The 16,466-nt window shown below is 48.8% G+C and overlaps 1 protein-coding gene across 1 annotated transcript in view; it reads left to right on the top strand.

Moving 5' to 3' along the window:
* LOC119952837 (BTB/POZ domain-containing protein KCTD2-like) overlaps positions 1-16,466 on the top strand; it is a 52,963-nt gene that overhangs the window by 798 nt on the left and 35,699 nt on the right. Inside the window, exon 2 of the mRNA XM_038776360.1 lies at positions 247-355. Within this exon, the coding sequence (XP_038632288.1) occupies positions 247-355 (109 nt within the window). The remainder of the gene's footprint in view (positions 1-246; positions 356-16,466) is intronic.

Raw genomic sequence — 16,466 nt, 5'->3', positions numbered from 1 at the left:
TGGCTAGATATGACCACGTTCCAGATGCTCATCAGTTTCTGGTAAGAGCCGGACAACCCTCTTGTGAGGAGGCACCCACTGCACCCCCCATTCCCTCGGTTTGCAAACTAGATCTGTATGTCATTGAAGCTGTGTGGCTGGTAGAAGAAATACATAACCAATGCTCACACAAGTCTACACTACACCAAAGCTCCCTTCATATTGTAGTTTATTCTTTATTTTGTTTTCTGTCCTTTTTTTTTACAGGATGAAACTGGTGCCTATCTTATAGACAGAGACCCGAGTTACTTTGGCCCGATCCTTAACTACCTGCGGCATGGCAAACTGATCATTAACAAGGACTTGGCAGAGGAGGGTGAGAGCTGAAAACCTGCTGAAACATAACCCACCACACTGTCAGGGACTTGCATTGAAATATTGTCACACGGGTTGACTGGGTATGGGCAAGAAAAATATTCAAGACATTCATCTATGTCCCAAGAATAGACTTCATTCATTAAAAACTGGAAAATTACATTCCACAACAGTTCAAACTGGACATATATATACATTCTGTAACAAAGGTACCACTGGTGGGTCTTACATAGTTTTTGTGGGGGAAACGTGTCTTGTTTCCACACATATACATATGACATTAAATAGTAATAAGTGGGCTTCCATCATTTTGCTGTTCTTCTTCTTTCTCTTCCTTCTTCCTCCGGTATTGACAATCCTGGCTTCGACCTCTGTCTCGTCCTTTGAAACCTTTGGGATCAAGCACAGTATCTGTCAATACACAGTTTAAGACCTTTACTTGTTAGTGCATCTGTCTTTCAAAACCCAATTGACCCTTTAAAATGACTGGCTAAGTCACACCCTGTGACTCCCCTCATTTTTTTTTCAAAAAGCGAATTTAAAGACCAGCATACACCTAACAATCCTTCCTTCTGCGAGCCGTCTCGCAGGCTTTGCTGATTTACCATCCGAATGTTCCCGGATGTAAATAGCATGTGGGATGGCGGCCGAAGGGCTACCTAACGTAAAATGAAAACAAACTTGGAAACAAACATCCGAATGAGTTGCGTATGGGCCGCTACGGGTACGAGTTGGATGGGATCCCCGGGTAGGGCGTGCTGTGCCATACCCGAGCTTGGCTGACCAAGGGTTGGTTCTCAGACAGGGCGGGTCCTCAGTGCCGTTTGTCCACTGCCTGAGTAACCTGGAAAGAAACGGGTACGAATGTGTTGACCATGACTTGCAGCCTCTATTTCGCCGAATAGAGGGGCACCTAAAAAACCAAGGGAGCCAAGATGCTCCAACTGAGGACATCACTGAAGTTCTCAGAGATATCTGCAGATAAACTATTTGGCGTGTGGCCTTACAACTTTGGAAAAGATCTCCAATCAAACCGAAGTTCTCAAAGGTATCTGCGGACAAACTAACGGGTATGTGAGGTGGTCACAATCTTTTCAGCTGAAAAGAAGATGTCCATCCTCCAGCTGAAACATTTACATTCCTGAAAACAAACAAACATAAAACGAAGACAAACATACGTGCAGGTTCCATCAGAAAGGACATCGTTTCCCTCAAACGATTCCTATCTTACATCATCTGGACACCTCACTTTGATTCTGCCTCTGTGAACAGGGTCACAAAGGGGTTGCCGTGTCGGGAGTCAGACACCGTGTCGTCCTGCTCTCCCGGATCCCACACCCTTGTGTGGATCAGGCATGCTATTTTGGAGTTGTGCGACCGGGGGTCACTCTCGTCATTGCGGACAAGTCTGTAGGAATTGTCCCTGTGCCATTGGGTAGCGTCGAGTGTGTTGTCGGGGTAGTCGGGGTCGGGTGGTGGTTCGGGGTTTTTGAGGTAAGTGACTTCCATGGGGTCACTGGAGTCGGGGTCGTAGTTGGTGCAGTGTGGGCTGTATGGCTGTGTGGTGTCGCTGTCTTCAGAGTCAGTGTCAGTCCTGCTGTCTCTGCTGTGGCAGCTTGTGGGCGTGTCGGGGCGTGGTCTGTAGTGGTCTGTGGGCGGAGTCGTGGGCGAGTCCGTGGATGAACTGGTCTGTGAGGGGGATGGTGGAAAAGTGTCTCTGGTGGGCGGGGTGAAGTGTTCTGCTGCATCCAGCAGGACATGGTGAGCATGGTTGGCCTGTGTTCCATAAGCCTTTAACTGGTTTATATGGAACCACGCGGTCTTCCCATTAGGATATTTGATCCTGTAAACGGAGGGGCTAATTTTGTCCGAAATTGAGTAGGGACCGGAATATTTTGGAGCCAAAAAACTGCTGGGGTTATAAACAGATAACATTACCTGTTGCCCAACCTGGAATTCTGTGGTGTGTACGGTCTTATTGAAACAGGCAGTCCGTTGCTGTCGGCGTTTCCCTAGCTGGACTGCGGCTGCGAGCTGTGCAGACCTCACAGTCTCAACTAGATCTTTAACTGCCTTTTCATGTGTGAGGGCCGTCACTTCGGGGCTTGTCATGTCCAGTCCTAAAAGGAATTCTGTACCTTTCATAGGGCGTCCGGTCATGAGTGTGTGTGGTGTGTATCCTGTCGATGTGGAGACAGTGTTCCTTATGAACATAAGTGCAAATGGGAGCACTGAATCCCATGTGGAATTGTTCTCTTGAACCATTTTCCTAAGGGTAGTTTTTAGGGTCCGATTCATGCGCTCCACAATCCCGCTGGACTGTGGATGATACGCAATGTGGAAGTTCTGTTTGATTCCGAATATTGTCAGGACGTTCCTCATGACCCGTCCTGTAAAGTGAGATCCCTGGTCCGAATCGATACTTCGGGGTAAACCCCATCTCGTGAAGATGTGGTGGGTCAGGATCTTTGCAGCTGTCTTAGCTGTGTTTGTTCGTGAGGGAAATGCCTCTACCCACTTGGTAAAGGTATCTATCACCACCAGAACGTATTTATAGCCATTCCGACAAGGGGGCAATGGACCTATAAAGTCGATCTGGAGGTTTGTCCAAGGGCCGTTAACTGGGCGAGTATGCCGAAGTTGTGCCTTCTTAGAATACCTCTCCGGGTTATTCTGAGCACAAATCAGGCAATTCTCTATGTAGTGCGTTACATCATTCCTGAGATTAGGCCACCAACAGAGTTGCCTGAGGTGCCTCGTTGTTGCATCAATTCCCTGATGCCCGTGTCCGTCATGGAACAAGGCAATCATCTGATTCCTGTCCTGCTGTGGGACCACATAAAGTTGGTCCTTAATGATCACACCCTCATGTGTGGTCAGTGCGTGTTTAAAGTGCTCGTAAGCAGGCACAAAGTTTCCCTTGAAAACCTCCCTGAGGTCTCCGTCCTGTTTTTGTGCTGCCACGAGATCTTTAATATCAGTCTGTGAGACTTGGACTGCGCTCACAGGGGCGCTAGCTGGTGCGCTAGCTGGGGGGGTCCATAAGTGTCCTCTCCTGGAACCTGCCTTAGCCAACGCGTCGGCTTTTACATTCCCAGGGGGTGATGACCTATGGTGGCTTCGAACTTTTATTATGCCGAAGGTCCTGTCCTTCGCTTTCTCTAGGATATGCTGGAGTAAGGGGGCTGATGGAAGGGGTTTTCCGTCTGCGGAGACAAAACCTCGTGTCCTCCACAGGGGCAGAAAATCTGTTAGGCTATTGCAGACATATAAGCTGTCTGAATATATGTCTGCTGGGCTGGGGAAAGAATCGGGGTGGTCCACTATGTACGCTATGGCTGCTAGCTCTGCTGCCTGCGCGCCTAAGTGACCTGGTAACTTAAGAGCTATCTCTTCGAGAGCGCGCCCCTGCGCGTCCTCTACATAGATGCCGCATCCTGTGATACGCTCACCATTTAAAACTGTGGAGGAACCGTCTACATAAATCCTCAAGGGTCCACACGTGTCTGTGGGCTGGGGGCTTTGTTTCGGGTTCCCTATCTTCCTGGGGGGTGTTTGTGCTAAAAAGGGTCCTGTGTTATGCAGGGGAGCTACAATTTCACAGTCATGGGGCTGTCCGGGGTATTGGAGGTTGTCTGCTAAGTATGTGTGGGTGCGTGTCCGTTTCACTGTAATGTCCCGTCCTTGTAAAAGTAGGGTCCACCTAGCTGCCCTAATCTGGCTAACTGAACCGTCCTTCAGTCGACCGTCTAGTAGTAGCTGTGTGGGTGTGTGTTCGGTTAGAATGGTGATGGGGTTTAGTCCGGTGATGTATGAGAAATACTGTACTGCCCAGAAGACAGCAAGGAGGTGCCTCTCACAGGCTGAAAATCCTTGTTCTACCGGGTCTAACAGTCGGGAGGCATAAGCCACTGGTCTTAGCTGCTCGTGCCGTTCCTGAAGCAACACGGCCGAGAGGGTCAGATCGGTGCTCGCTACCTCTATTGCGTACGGTGAAAGTTGGTCGGGGACTAGCAGCGCGGGTGCTGCACTAAGGGCTCGTTTCAACTCTTCCACAGCGCCTGTATGCTGCGGAAGCCATTCCCAGGGGGCTCCTTTCTTAAGGAGGTCTGAAAGTGGGGCGGCTTTTGTCGCGAATCCGTCGATGTGGTTCCGACAATAGCCAACCAGTCCTAAAAACGACCGGAGGGCTGAAACATTCTGGGGAAGGGGCAATTTGACGATCGAATCAATTCTTTTGAATTCGATCTCGCGTTTGCCGTGCGTGATGACTGATCCCAAATACATCACTTTACTTTCCAATATTTGGGCCTTTTTCGGGTTAACTTTACAGCCAATTTCAGTTAAGAGTTCCAGGAGTTCGGCCAGAAGCGAAATGTGCTCTGCCTTTGTGTCTGTCTGCAGTAGTAGGTCGTCTACATACTGTACCAGACATTCGGGTCGGGAAAATTTTTCTAATCCACTTGCCAGCTGTCGGTGGAAAATGGAGGGTGAATTGTGGAATCCTTGTGGGAGGCATGTCCACGTGTACTGCTGAGTCTTAAAAGTGAATGCGAATTTGTATTGGCACGCTTTTGCCAATGGTATTGACCAGAATCCATTACTGATGTCCAATACCGTGAAGTACTTGGCGTTGAGACCCTGCTTGAGCATGGTCTCGGGACTAGTAGCTACCGTTGGGGCTACTGCGGGGGTTACTTTGTTGAGTTCCCGATAATCGATGGTCAGACGCCATGATCCATCGGGCTTCCTCACTGGCCAAATAGGGGCATTGTTGGTGGAGGCTACCGTTCTCAGTACACCTTGGTCCAACAAGCTGCCTATAACCTTTTCTATTTCCACCTCTGCCTCGAGGGGAAATCTATACTGCTTTTGCGGTCGGGGGTCCTGTCCGGTAACATGAACTTGTCCAGTCATTCTGCCACAGTCATGACGGTGACTTGCAAATGCTGTCCTGTGTTTGTTTAGTAGGGCCTTAATTTGTCGGTCGGTGTGGAGTGTAGTCAGGTCGAATGAGTACTCTCCCACTGCGCTAATCCGATTAGCGTAGTCTCCTACTGTGAGGGTGGCTGGGGCTCTGTCTGATCTCGCCATTCGCCAGACACACTGGTTCACTGGGTCGAACGACAAGCTATGAGCGTTCATAAAATCTATCCCCAGGATGTGTTCTGCTGTCCGGGGAAGATTTACTAAAACTACGGGGTGCCTTGTGCTAATGTTCCCTAGCTGGATCGCTACGGGTGCTGTGATATGTCCCTGCTGCGAGTGTCCGGTGAACCCGCTAAGTGTGATGGTGGAGGTGGTCGGCCACGTGTCTGCGTGTGCCGTGGTTGTGGAGTTAATGGTGGTGCGGGATCCTCCTGTGTCCCACAGTAACTCTATGGGCTTCCCTTTGACTTTTGCCGTGACTACGGGCCTCCCTGATGAGTCCCATAGTGTGTCACAGACCCAAGTGGGGGAGCCCGAACACCGTCAGTTCGTCTCGTCCACATTGGTGGGTCCTGACTGTACTGCTACATTGTGGATGGGTTTTGCTTTGTTGCGGTTCAGAGTGCCTGTCTGCTGGCCTCTCTGAGATCGCTGGGGTGCTTGGCATTCTTTTGCCCAATGCCCTAACTGTCCACAGTTATAGCATTCCTGTCCTTTCTGTTGAGGGCTGCTCTTGCCTTCATTTACCCATGCGGGCTTCTGGTGCTCTCTGACTGCTTGGATATCTGCAGCAGCCTGAGCCTCTTCTGGGGATCTAACCTTTCCTTTTGCCTGAAGCGATTGCTCCCAAGCGCGGGACAATCTTTTCAGGACCCATTTTTCGTTATGGGCCTCTTCTGAGGGGTCGTAATTATTGCAAGCGCTCTGTCCTGCTTCTGTTGCGTGTGAGATAATTGTGCGCGTCCACTTAACCATGTTTTCGCGGGTTAAATGCGCTCTATCTAGCTGTCCGAAAACTGCGCTGAAATGAATCCACAGCCTTCCTGCGAATGCTGTGGGGTGTTCGGATCTCTTCTGCCTGCACTTATTCAATCCTTCTACGGGGTCACCTCTATTGTACCCGATGGCATCTAAAATGGCAGTGTGCATCTCCTCTAGGCTGCCTCCTGCCACGTTCTGTGGGTCGGGGAGGGCTGCCACTACACTCTGGTCTAAGCTCAGCACGGTGAGCTTAACCTGCTCTCTCTCATCCAGGCCGTACATGGTAGCCTGCTGCTTTACTTTAGCGAAAAACTGGTGGGGGTCTGCGGTGGGGAGGAACTGAGTGATCTTTTCACAAGCGTCCCTTAGCTGGGTTACTGTTAAAGGGGTGGTGTAAGTTATGTCTGGGGCGCCTTCTGATTCGGCTTTCCTCTGTGTGGTTACGGGATTCATGGGTGCGGTTATGGTCTGAGCTGTGGGGGGTTGGGGTGCCTGTCGTTTCTGCTGAGCTGCGGGCGCACATGTTCCCTGAACATAACGCTGCGCTGTCTCGCTTAATTCCTGCCAATCTGGGGCATTTTCCCCATCTAACTGTGCTCCAAAGGTGCTTTGGAAGCCATTCTGCACCGAAAGCAGAGATTGCAGTTCCGCAATCTGTTTCCTGCATTTCGCGTGGTCAACTGTGCTTTGTCTTTGTTCGGTCGTTGCAGCATGGAGTGCTCTCAAAGCTGCTTTGAGATCGGAACATTGCCTCTGCAATGCCTCCACCTGCTTCTCCGATTCCTGTCTTATCAGAACGGCACGTTGCACGTCCTGATAGGCTTTCTCATACTGGGTCTGGGAACTGTTCAGATGAGCTAGACAAGACTGGTGAGCCCTCTTGGCATCATCCACCTCTCTACCCTTCTCTGCCAACTTCCCTTTAAGATCCAGGTTTTCTTTCTCGATGTCCCTGACATCGACCTTACTCATTCGGTTCCTTTCCTCTAAATCTGCCCGGAGCGTCCTGATGACCTCCTCTGCGCCTCGCAACTGTGCCAAGCAGGACACAATCGCCATCGGCTTGCGTGCTTTACCTAAACTCTTTTTGTGTATTTGAGAGAGGTTCTCCCACCAAGTATGACCTATACTTCCGGGACCTGTCTCCTCATTTGCACAAAACTCTTTCCAAAGGGGCCATCCCTTTCCTTGTAAATATTTGCGGAGTTCCAGCTCCCACGTGGGACACTGGCCTACTCTGCTACTGCTGCTGGTCGCTGCGACCACAAACCTTTCTGGGTCCATCAGACGTTCCATTGCCTGCATGGCCATTTCCTCTGACTCTCTTTTTATAATTTGGAACAGGGGGTTGCTGGGGTGGTGTTTCGTAAAAAGGGTACGGCTTACGCTATTTTCCGATCACAAAACTACCGAAAGTTTGTCGCAACAAAAAGCTTTCAGTTTTACCTTACAGCCCTGTTAGTACGCATGCACTAAAACACACTTCCGAATTACGCTTATTATTTTGAACACCTTGAATACTTGTGATCTCTTTCTTTCTCTGCAATTTGGAGTTCTAATTCAAATTTCAGGGTCCTGGACACTGTGGTGTTTCCACTTACAACAGGGTCCCGGCGGAGTCGCCACTAAATGTTGCACGTTTTACTATGGGCGTAAAACGCGTTTATTGGAGTGTATTAACACGCCTCCGAGTTCAACGTGTGCTTAACACTGCTAGGCTCTGTTCTATGTAATTATTTAGCTCTGGAGTCGCCAGTTGCCGTATAGGCAACGTCACAAGTATTCCAAGGTCAAATTCAAAGTAATAAAGACGATACACCGATTAGTCAAGTTCAAACGATCAATATTTATTATACAGTTAATAATAAATACTCATGCACACACTAAGAGACTAAGCTACAACTAAACATAAGCAAACAGAATACTTATCTAACAGGAACAGGCAAGGTCAGAGAACGAGGCCTTCGTCCTGGTTTTGTCTGCAGCCTTCAGCAAGCGTTCTGGCACTTGGGAGTCTAGCGGGCTTGGATCGCGTAGCGAGCGTTGAACTTACGGTTTCGGCGGCTGGTGCTCAACGGCTGGAGTCAGGATACCAGGTGTCAGTCGGGGCCGGAGCACGGGTTTAACAGACCGGACAACACGAGGTCCCTATCTTTTATAGGGGTTCCGTTGTCCTTCCCTCTTCTCGGGCGGGCTCTACCTATTGGATCAATTTCTTATCGATACTGGATTAATTCCCCAATGCGAGGGGGTCTCCGTGATGGAGGGGGCGTTTCTTATGTCCTTTTGTTTGGAGGTTTCTGGTGCCTCGATGTCTGGGTCTTGATTGGAATGTGTCCATTCAGAACCAAATGTATCTATTGTGTGGGTGTTCAAGTCTGATGGCCTCATTAGCATGCAAAGCGTTTTGCCATTTGCACCTAGCTAAGGTCTTTTCACCTGAGCCCAAACTGGTTCCTGCTGCTGCAGAATGCAAACTGCTCTTTGCAGACTGCTGTTCTGGCTGAACTGTCTGTTTCTCAGCAGCCTTCCATTTTAGTTTGGCTCAGTGTCCATTTTGCGTGGCCAGCATGGCTACACCAGTCCCTCGGTATCCAATGGCAGGTGGCCCTAAGACAGTGACATTTCCTCATTAACCCTTTGCAATGGCAGCCCCAAGGTTTTCTATGGTTCTGTAATGAATCCCTGAGCACATGGTCCTGCATTTTGCAATGTGCTAATCTGCAACATTTGTGTTGTGCATAAACCTTTATGATAGACGATCAAAAGATTTCGGACAGACCAAAGATAGTCTTTCAATAAGTTAATGGTCTTGTGGAAGCAGTTGATGTTTATGCTGGTGTGCCTCCCTAGAAACTGCCTACAGAGTTGCTCAGGATAAACCTAAAAGAAACATACTGCATCTCTTTCTAGACCTTTGCAATGGAACATCCCAGGAAGAAGTGGGTGATGGTCCCTTCCCTACTGCTGCTGCCTCACGAGTCTCCCTCGCGAGACTCTGGGTGTGCAGGGAGGATCTGACTGGGGTGGTGCCTTTCTTGCCACCAACCCAACTATATTTTGGTGCTTGTTTGAAAGTTCTGACGTTGAGGCTTTCTGCCAAATGACTTTCGCAGTCTGTTTGGAGAAACATCTGATATGATCAACCACCTCCTTTTCATACAAGGCCTTGAGAGAATTATGTATGGACCATTGTCTGACAGAGGTCAAAGGTACTTTTCTGCATAAACATCTGCACGAGGGATGTTTTCTAACATCTAACACCTTTCTAACACCAAAAACTGACAGAAGCTCAGCGATAGTGATATTCAGTGTTTGTGTATCACGGATGTGCACATAGCTTGGTGCACCTGCACAACGATGGCTATCGGGATCAGGGCTACATTGGGTACTTTCGTTCTGCACTTGTCTAGAGATTTGCATCTTGTGTCCCTGTAGATATGGTCCATTATTGATCTCCAGGTGAAGGGGAAGATGACTTGGGTCATGGCAATGACAAAGGAGTGGGGTATGGGCCGGATCTGCACCACCTAGCGAAAAACCGCCGACCAAAAATACAGAACACTCAGAAGTAACAAATGGAGCCAGAGGTTATGGTCCGAAATTGTTTAGCTCTGTGTTGATTCCAGAATGTGGAGATGCCGCCGTTGGACTGGGGTGAGCGCAGTAAGAAGTCTTACAACACCAGGTTAAAGTCCAACAGGTTTGTTTTGAATCACTAGCTTTTGGAGAACAGCTGTGCTCCGAAAGCTAGTGGTTCAAAACAAACCTGTTGTACTTTAACCTGGTGTTGTAAGACTTCTTACTTGATTCCAGAAGGCTGCAAAGTGTCTAATAAAAAGTCAACATGCTTTTTGGATAAGAGAATCAACCTAAAATAATAACTTGTTTTTCTCTCTCAAGTTGAGTGCACTCAACACCGAGAGCGCCCCTCACCTTAGTGTTTCCAACACCGAGAGCGCCCCTCACCATCGAGTGTTTCCAACACCGAGAGCGCCCCTCACCGTCTAGTGTTTCCAACACCGAGAGCGCCCCTCACCGTCTAGTGTTTCCAACACCGAGAGCGCCCCTCACCGTCTAGTGTTTCCAACACCGAGAGCGCCCCTCACCTTAGTGTTTCCAACACCGAGAGCGCCCCTCACCGTCTAGTGTTTACAATACCGAGAGCGCCCCTCACCGTCTAGTGTTTCCAACACCGAGAGCGCCCCTCACCGTCTAGTGTTTCCAACACCGAGAGCGCCCCTCACCGTCTAGTGTTTCCAACACCGAGAGCGCCCCTCACCGTCTAGTGTTTCCAACACCGAGAGCGCCCCTCACCGTCTAGTGTTTCCAACACCGAGAGCGCCCCTAACCGTCTAGTGTTTACAACACCGAGAGCACCCCTCACCGTCTAGTGTTTCCAACACCGAGAGCGCCCCTCACCGTCTAGTGTTTACAATACCGAGAGCGCCCCTCACCGTCTAGTGTACCCAACTCCGAGAGCGCCCCTCACCGTCTAGTGTTTCCAACACCGAGAGCGCCCCTCACCGTCTAGTGTTTACAATACCGAGAGCGCCCCTCACCGTCTAGTGTTTCCAACACCGAGAGCGCCCCTCACCGTCTAGTGTTTCCAACACCGAGAGCGCCCCTCACCATCGAGTGTTTCCAACACCGAGAGCGCCCCTCACCATCGAGTGTTTCCAACACCGAGAGCGCCCCTCACCTTAGTGTTTCCAACACCGAGAGCGCCCCTCACCTTAGTGTTTCCAACACCGAGAGCTCCCCTCACCATCGAGTGTTTCCAACACCGAGAGCGCCCCTCACCGTCTAGTGTTTCCAACACCGAGAGCGCCCCTCACCGTCTAGTGTTTCCAACACCGAGAACGCCCCTCACCGTCTAGTGTTTACAATACCGAGAGCGCCCCTCGCCGTCTAGTGTTTCCAACACCGAGAGCGCCCCTCACCGTCTAGTGTTTACAATACCGAGAGCGCCCCTCACCGTCTAGTGTTTCCAACACCGAGAGCGCCCCTCACCGTCTAGTGTACCCAACACCGAGAGCGCCCCTCACCATCGAGTGTTTCCAACACCGAGAGCGCCCCTCACCATCTAGTGTTTCCAACACCGAGAGCGCCCCTCACCGTCTAGTGTTTCCAACACCGAGAGCGCCCCTCACCGTCTAGTGTTTCCAACACCGAGAGCGCCCCTCACCGTCTAGTGTTTCCAACACCGAGAGCGCCCCTCATCGTCTAGTGTTTCCAACACCGAGAGCGCCCCTCACCTTAGTGTTTCCAACACCGAGAGCGCCCCTCACCGTCTAGTGTTTACAATACCGAGAGCGCCCCTCACCGTCTAGTGTTTCCAACACCGAGAGCGCCCCTCACCGTCTAGTGTTTCCAACACCGAGAGTGCCCCTCACCGTCTAGTGTTTCCAACACCGAGAGCGCCCCTCACCGTCTAGTGTTTCCAACACCGAGAGCGCCCCTCACCGTCTAGTGTTTCCAACACCGAGAGCGCCCCTCACCGTCTAGTGTTTCCAACACCGAGAGCGCCCCTCACCTTAGTGTTTCCAACACCGAGAGCACCCCTCCCCGTCTAGTGTTTACAATACCGAGAGCGCCCCTCACCGTCTAGTGTTTCCAACACCGAGAGCGCCCCTCACCGTCTAGTGTTTCCAACACCGAGAGCGCCCCTCACCGTCTAGTGTTTCCAACACCGAGAGCACCCCTCACCGTCTAGTGTTTCCAACACCGAGAGCGCCCCTCACCGTCTAGTGTTTCCAACACCGAGAGCGCCCCTCACCGTCTAGTGTTTCCAACACCGAGAGCGCCCCTCACCGTCTAGTGTTTCCAACACCGAGAGCACTCTTTGCTTAGTGTTTCCATCACACACACGAGCTGAATTAGGCCATTCAGCCCATCTAGCCTGCTCTGCTATTCAATCATTTCTTTTTAGAAATATAGAGTACCCAATAATAATGCCCTTCGCGGCGCATCTGACGCAGAGAGCGCCCCTCACCTTCTACCCAGACTCATACCTGAACAGTGAGGATTCCACATTCCGAATTTTTGTTTTAACCATGGTTGCATACTACATTTTCGGAGCATCCCCAGCCACTCTCAAGTACCTTGAGGGAGTTGGACCTGATGGTGAAGGGCATTGATCCATTTCCCAAAGAGCATGACATTGTCCTTGCATAATTCACTTTGGTTCCTGAGGCCTTTCCCAACTGGTGTACATGCTTATCAGCTGACAGTGGACCTCAGCAAAAGCTGATCACATAGTTAATGCCACCACTGCCTGAGATTGTCATCTGCTTTAAGTCTGCATCCTTCCTGATGGACTCAGCAAAAAGTTTAATGCAGCACACTGATAGAACATAGAACAGTACAGCACAGAACAGGCCCTTCGGCCCTCAATGTTGTGCCGAGCCATGATCACCCTACTCAAACTCACGTATCCACCCTATACCCGTAACCCAACAACCCCCCTTAACCTTACTTTTATTAGGACACTAGGGGCAATTTAGCATGGCCAATCCACCTGACCCGCACATCTTTGGACTGTGGGAGGAAACCAGAGCACCTGGAGGAAACCCACGCAGACAGGGGGAGGACGTGCAGACTCCACACGGACAGTGACCCAGCCGGGAATCGAACCTGGGACCCTGGAGCTGTGAAGCATTTATGCTAACCACCATGCTACCCTGCTGCCCCAAGACATAGGGGCAATGATAAGACAGGCAATAGAGGACAGCCTTGCCTGCATCAGATTTGATTGGTATTATTTCCAATTCCTACCCGCTGATGTGCTGACAGACTGTGGGCTTGCTCCTCAAGGTGACAGTAACTACAGTTTTACAATTGCAGGCCTAGCCAGGCTCAGGTTTGGAGCTCACACTAATACTTAGTGACTAAAAAGATTATTTTTCATAACATCTTTGTAACCTAAGGACATTCCAAGGTACTTTAATGTAGGGAAATGCATCAGCTAGTTTTTGCCCAATGAGCTTCCCCAATGGATAATCATTCTTTTATTGATTGTTGGTTATGGAATAAGATTAGTCAGGACTCGATCTTTTACATCCACCTGATAGGGTAGATGGAGCCTTGATTTAACATCCAAAACACAGCACTTCAGATGGTGCAGCACACCTTCAGTACTATGCTGGAGTGTCCGCATGGAGTATGGCCTCAAGTCTCCAGAGTGGCGCTTGAACCCAGGATTTTCCAAAGGACGGGAAAGAGTGTTAGCCACAGCTAATGTAGGAGGTTGGTTTGCAGGATGGTGGTGCACGGGTCGGCATCCTATGAACAGCAAATGGCCTGTAAATCTGGCATGGCAGGAGGGAGGAATGTTGGACATTGTTATTCAATGTTGTAGGAAATGGCAGAAGTTAGCATGGGGCTGCCATACTGAACAAAATTGGTTGGTTCACTAGGCCACTAGCTGCTTCTGATCAAGTGACACTGACAATGGATGTTCGAAATGAAAAGTGCTGCATCACCCAGCGCTAACAACCACATGTTGATAAACACACAATATTTAGCACGGTGAGCAGTGAGTCAATTGTGAGGTTCGATTGATGAGCCTAGGCCTTCAGGTGACTGGATTGAAACATGCTTGTCCATTGATCCATGATTTGGTTTGTTGATGAGGTCAAGACTTGATTGCACAAGTTAACAGGACATTCGGGAGGGGGAGCAGCCAGCTGTCATGGTACATCTCGGCACCAACAATATAGGTAAAATAACGTGATGAGGTCCTACAAACTGAATTTAAGGAGTTGGGAGTTAAACTAAAAAGTAGGACCTCAAAGGTAGTAATTTCAGGATTGCTACCAGTGCCTCGTGTTAGCCAGAGTAGTAATGTCAGGACAGATAAGATGAATATGTGGCTTGAGAGATGGTGCAAGAGGGAGAGATTCAAATTCTTGGGACATTGGAACCGATTCTGGGGAGGTGGCATCAGTACAAACCTGACGGTCTGCACCTGGGCAGGACGGGAATGAAGTGAGGGATCACTTTGGGATCAGTGACCGTAATTCCATTATTTTAAAGATATCTATGGAGAATGATAGGTCTGGTGCCAAAGTTAAAATTCTAAATTGGGGCATGGCCAATTTTGATGGTATTAGACAGGAACTTTTAAAAGTTGATTGGGGCAGTCTGTTGGAAGGCAATGGGACAGCTGGTAAGTGGGAGGCTTTCAAAAGTGTGTTTACCAGGATTCAGAATAAGCACATTCATTTTAGAGTGCAGGGCAAGGCTGGTAGAAGTAGAGAACCCTGGATGACTCAGGATATTGAGGCCCTGGTCAAAAATAAAAAAGAGGCATATGACATGCATAGGCAGCTGGGATCAAGTGGATCCCTTGAAGAGTATCGAGGTTGTCTGAGTAAAGTTGATAGAAATCTGGAGGGCAAAAAGGGGACATGAGATTGCTTTGGCAGATAAGGCAAAGGAAACTCCTAAGTGCTTCTACAAATACATAAAAGTGCAAAAGAGTAATGAAGGAAACAATAGGATCGACATGGTCATCTGTGTGCGAATCCACAAGAGATGAGTGAGGACCTAAATTAATATTTCTCATTGGTATTTACTGTTGAGAAAGGCATGGATATTAGGGAACTTGGAGAAATAAATAGTGATATCTTGAGATGTGTGTATATTCCAGAGAAGGAGGTGCTGGAAGGCTTAAAGTGCATCAAGACAGATAAATCCCAGGACCTGATGAAATGTATCCCAGGGCATTCTGGGAGACTGGGGAGTAAATTGCGTGTCCTCTGACAGAGATATTTGAATTGTTGATAGCCACCGGTGAGGTGCCTGAAGATTGGAGGGTAGCAAATGTTGAGCCTTTGTTTAAGAAGGACTGCAGGGAACAGCTTGGCAACTACAGACTGGTGAGCCGAACGTCTGTGGTGGGAAAGGTATAAGAAGGTGTTCTGGGAGACTAGATCTACAGGCATTTAGAGAGGCAAGGACTGATTCGGGACCGTCAGCTTGGCTTTTTGAGTGGAAAACCCCCATGCCTCATGAATTTGATTTCAGTTTTTGAAGGGGTAACCAAGAAGATGGATGAGGCCAGTGCAGTCGGCGTTGTCTACGTGGGCATTAGCAAGGCTTTTGACAAGGTACCACATGGTAGGTTGTTACATAAGGTTACATGAGGTAGCCGATTGGATACAAAATTGGCTTGGCGACAGAATACAAAAGGGTGGTTGTAGAGGGTTGTTTTGCAAACTGGAGGCCTGTGACCTGTGGTGTGCTCAGGGATCAGTGCTGGGTCCACTGTTATTTGTAATTTATAAAAATGATTTAGATGAGAATTTAGAAGGCATGGTTAATAAGTTTGCAGATGACACAAAGATTGATGGCATAGTGGACAGTGAAGAAGGTTTCTAGGATTGCAATTGATCTTGATCAATTGGGCCAGTGGGCCGATGAATGGCAGATGGAGTTTAATTTAGATAAGTGTGAGGTGGTGCATTTTGGTAGATCGAATCGGAGCAGGACCTACTGAGTTAATGGTAGGGTATGAGAGAGAATTATAGCACAAAGAGATCTAGGAGTACAAGTTCATAGCTCCTTGAAAGTGGGAGTCAAATGTAGACCGGGTGGTGAAAAGGCATTCGGCATGCTTGATTTCATTGGTCAGAACATTGAATACAGGAGTTGGACCATCTTGCTAAAGTTATACAAGACATTAGTACGGCCACACTTGGAATACTGTATACAGTTCTGGTCACCCTATTATAGAAAGGATATTATTAAACTAGAAAGAGTGCAGAAAAGATTTACTAGGATGCTACCGGCACTTGATGGTTTGAGTTATAAGGAGAGGCTGAATAGGCTGAGACGTTTTTCCCTGGAGCATAGGAAGCTTAAAGGTGATCTAATAGAGGTCTATAAAATAATGAATGGCATAGATAAGGTAGATAGTCAACATCTTTTCCCAAAGGTAAGGGAGTCTAAAACTAGGCATTGGTTTAAAATGAGAGGGGAGAGATACAAAAGGGTCCAGAGGGGTAATTTTTTCATGCAGAGGATGGAGAGTGTCTGGAACGAGCTGCCAGAGGCAGTAGTAGAGGCAGATATAGTTTTGTCTTTTAAAAATCATTTAGATAGTTTTTTTTTAAAAATAATTTTTATTGGAATTTTCACAAAATATCAAATATCAAAAACAGAAAATATCAACAAGAAAACAGTATTAACAACAAAAG

The sequence above is a fragment of the Scyliorhinus canicula genome, chromosome 18 (genome assembly GCF_902713615.1).
Source record: "Scyliorhinus canicula chromosome 18, sScyCan1.1, whole genome shotgun sequence".
Taxonomy (NCBI): domain Eukaryota; kingdom Metazoa; phylum Chordata; class Chondrichthyes; order Carcharhiniformes; family Scyliorhinidae; genus Scyliorhinus; species Scyliorhinus canicula.
This window is presented reverse-complemented; position numbering and strand designations above follow the sequence as displayed.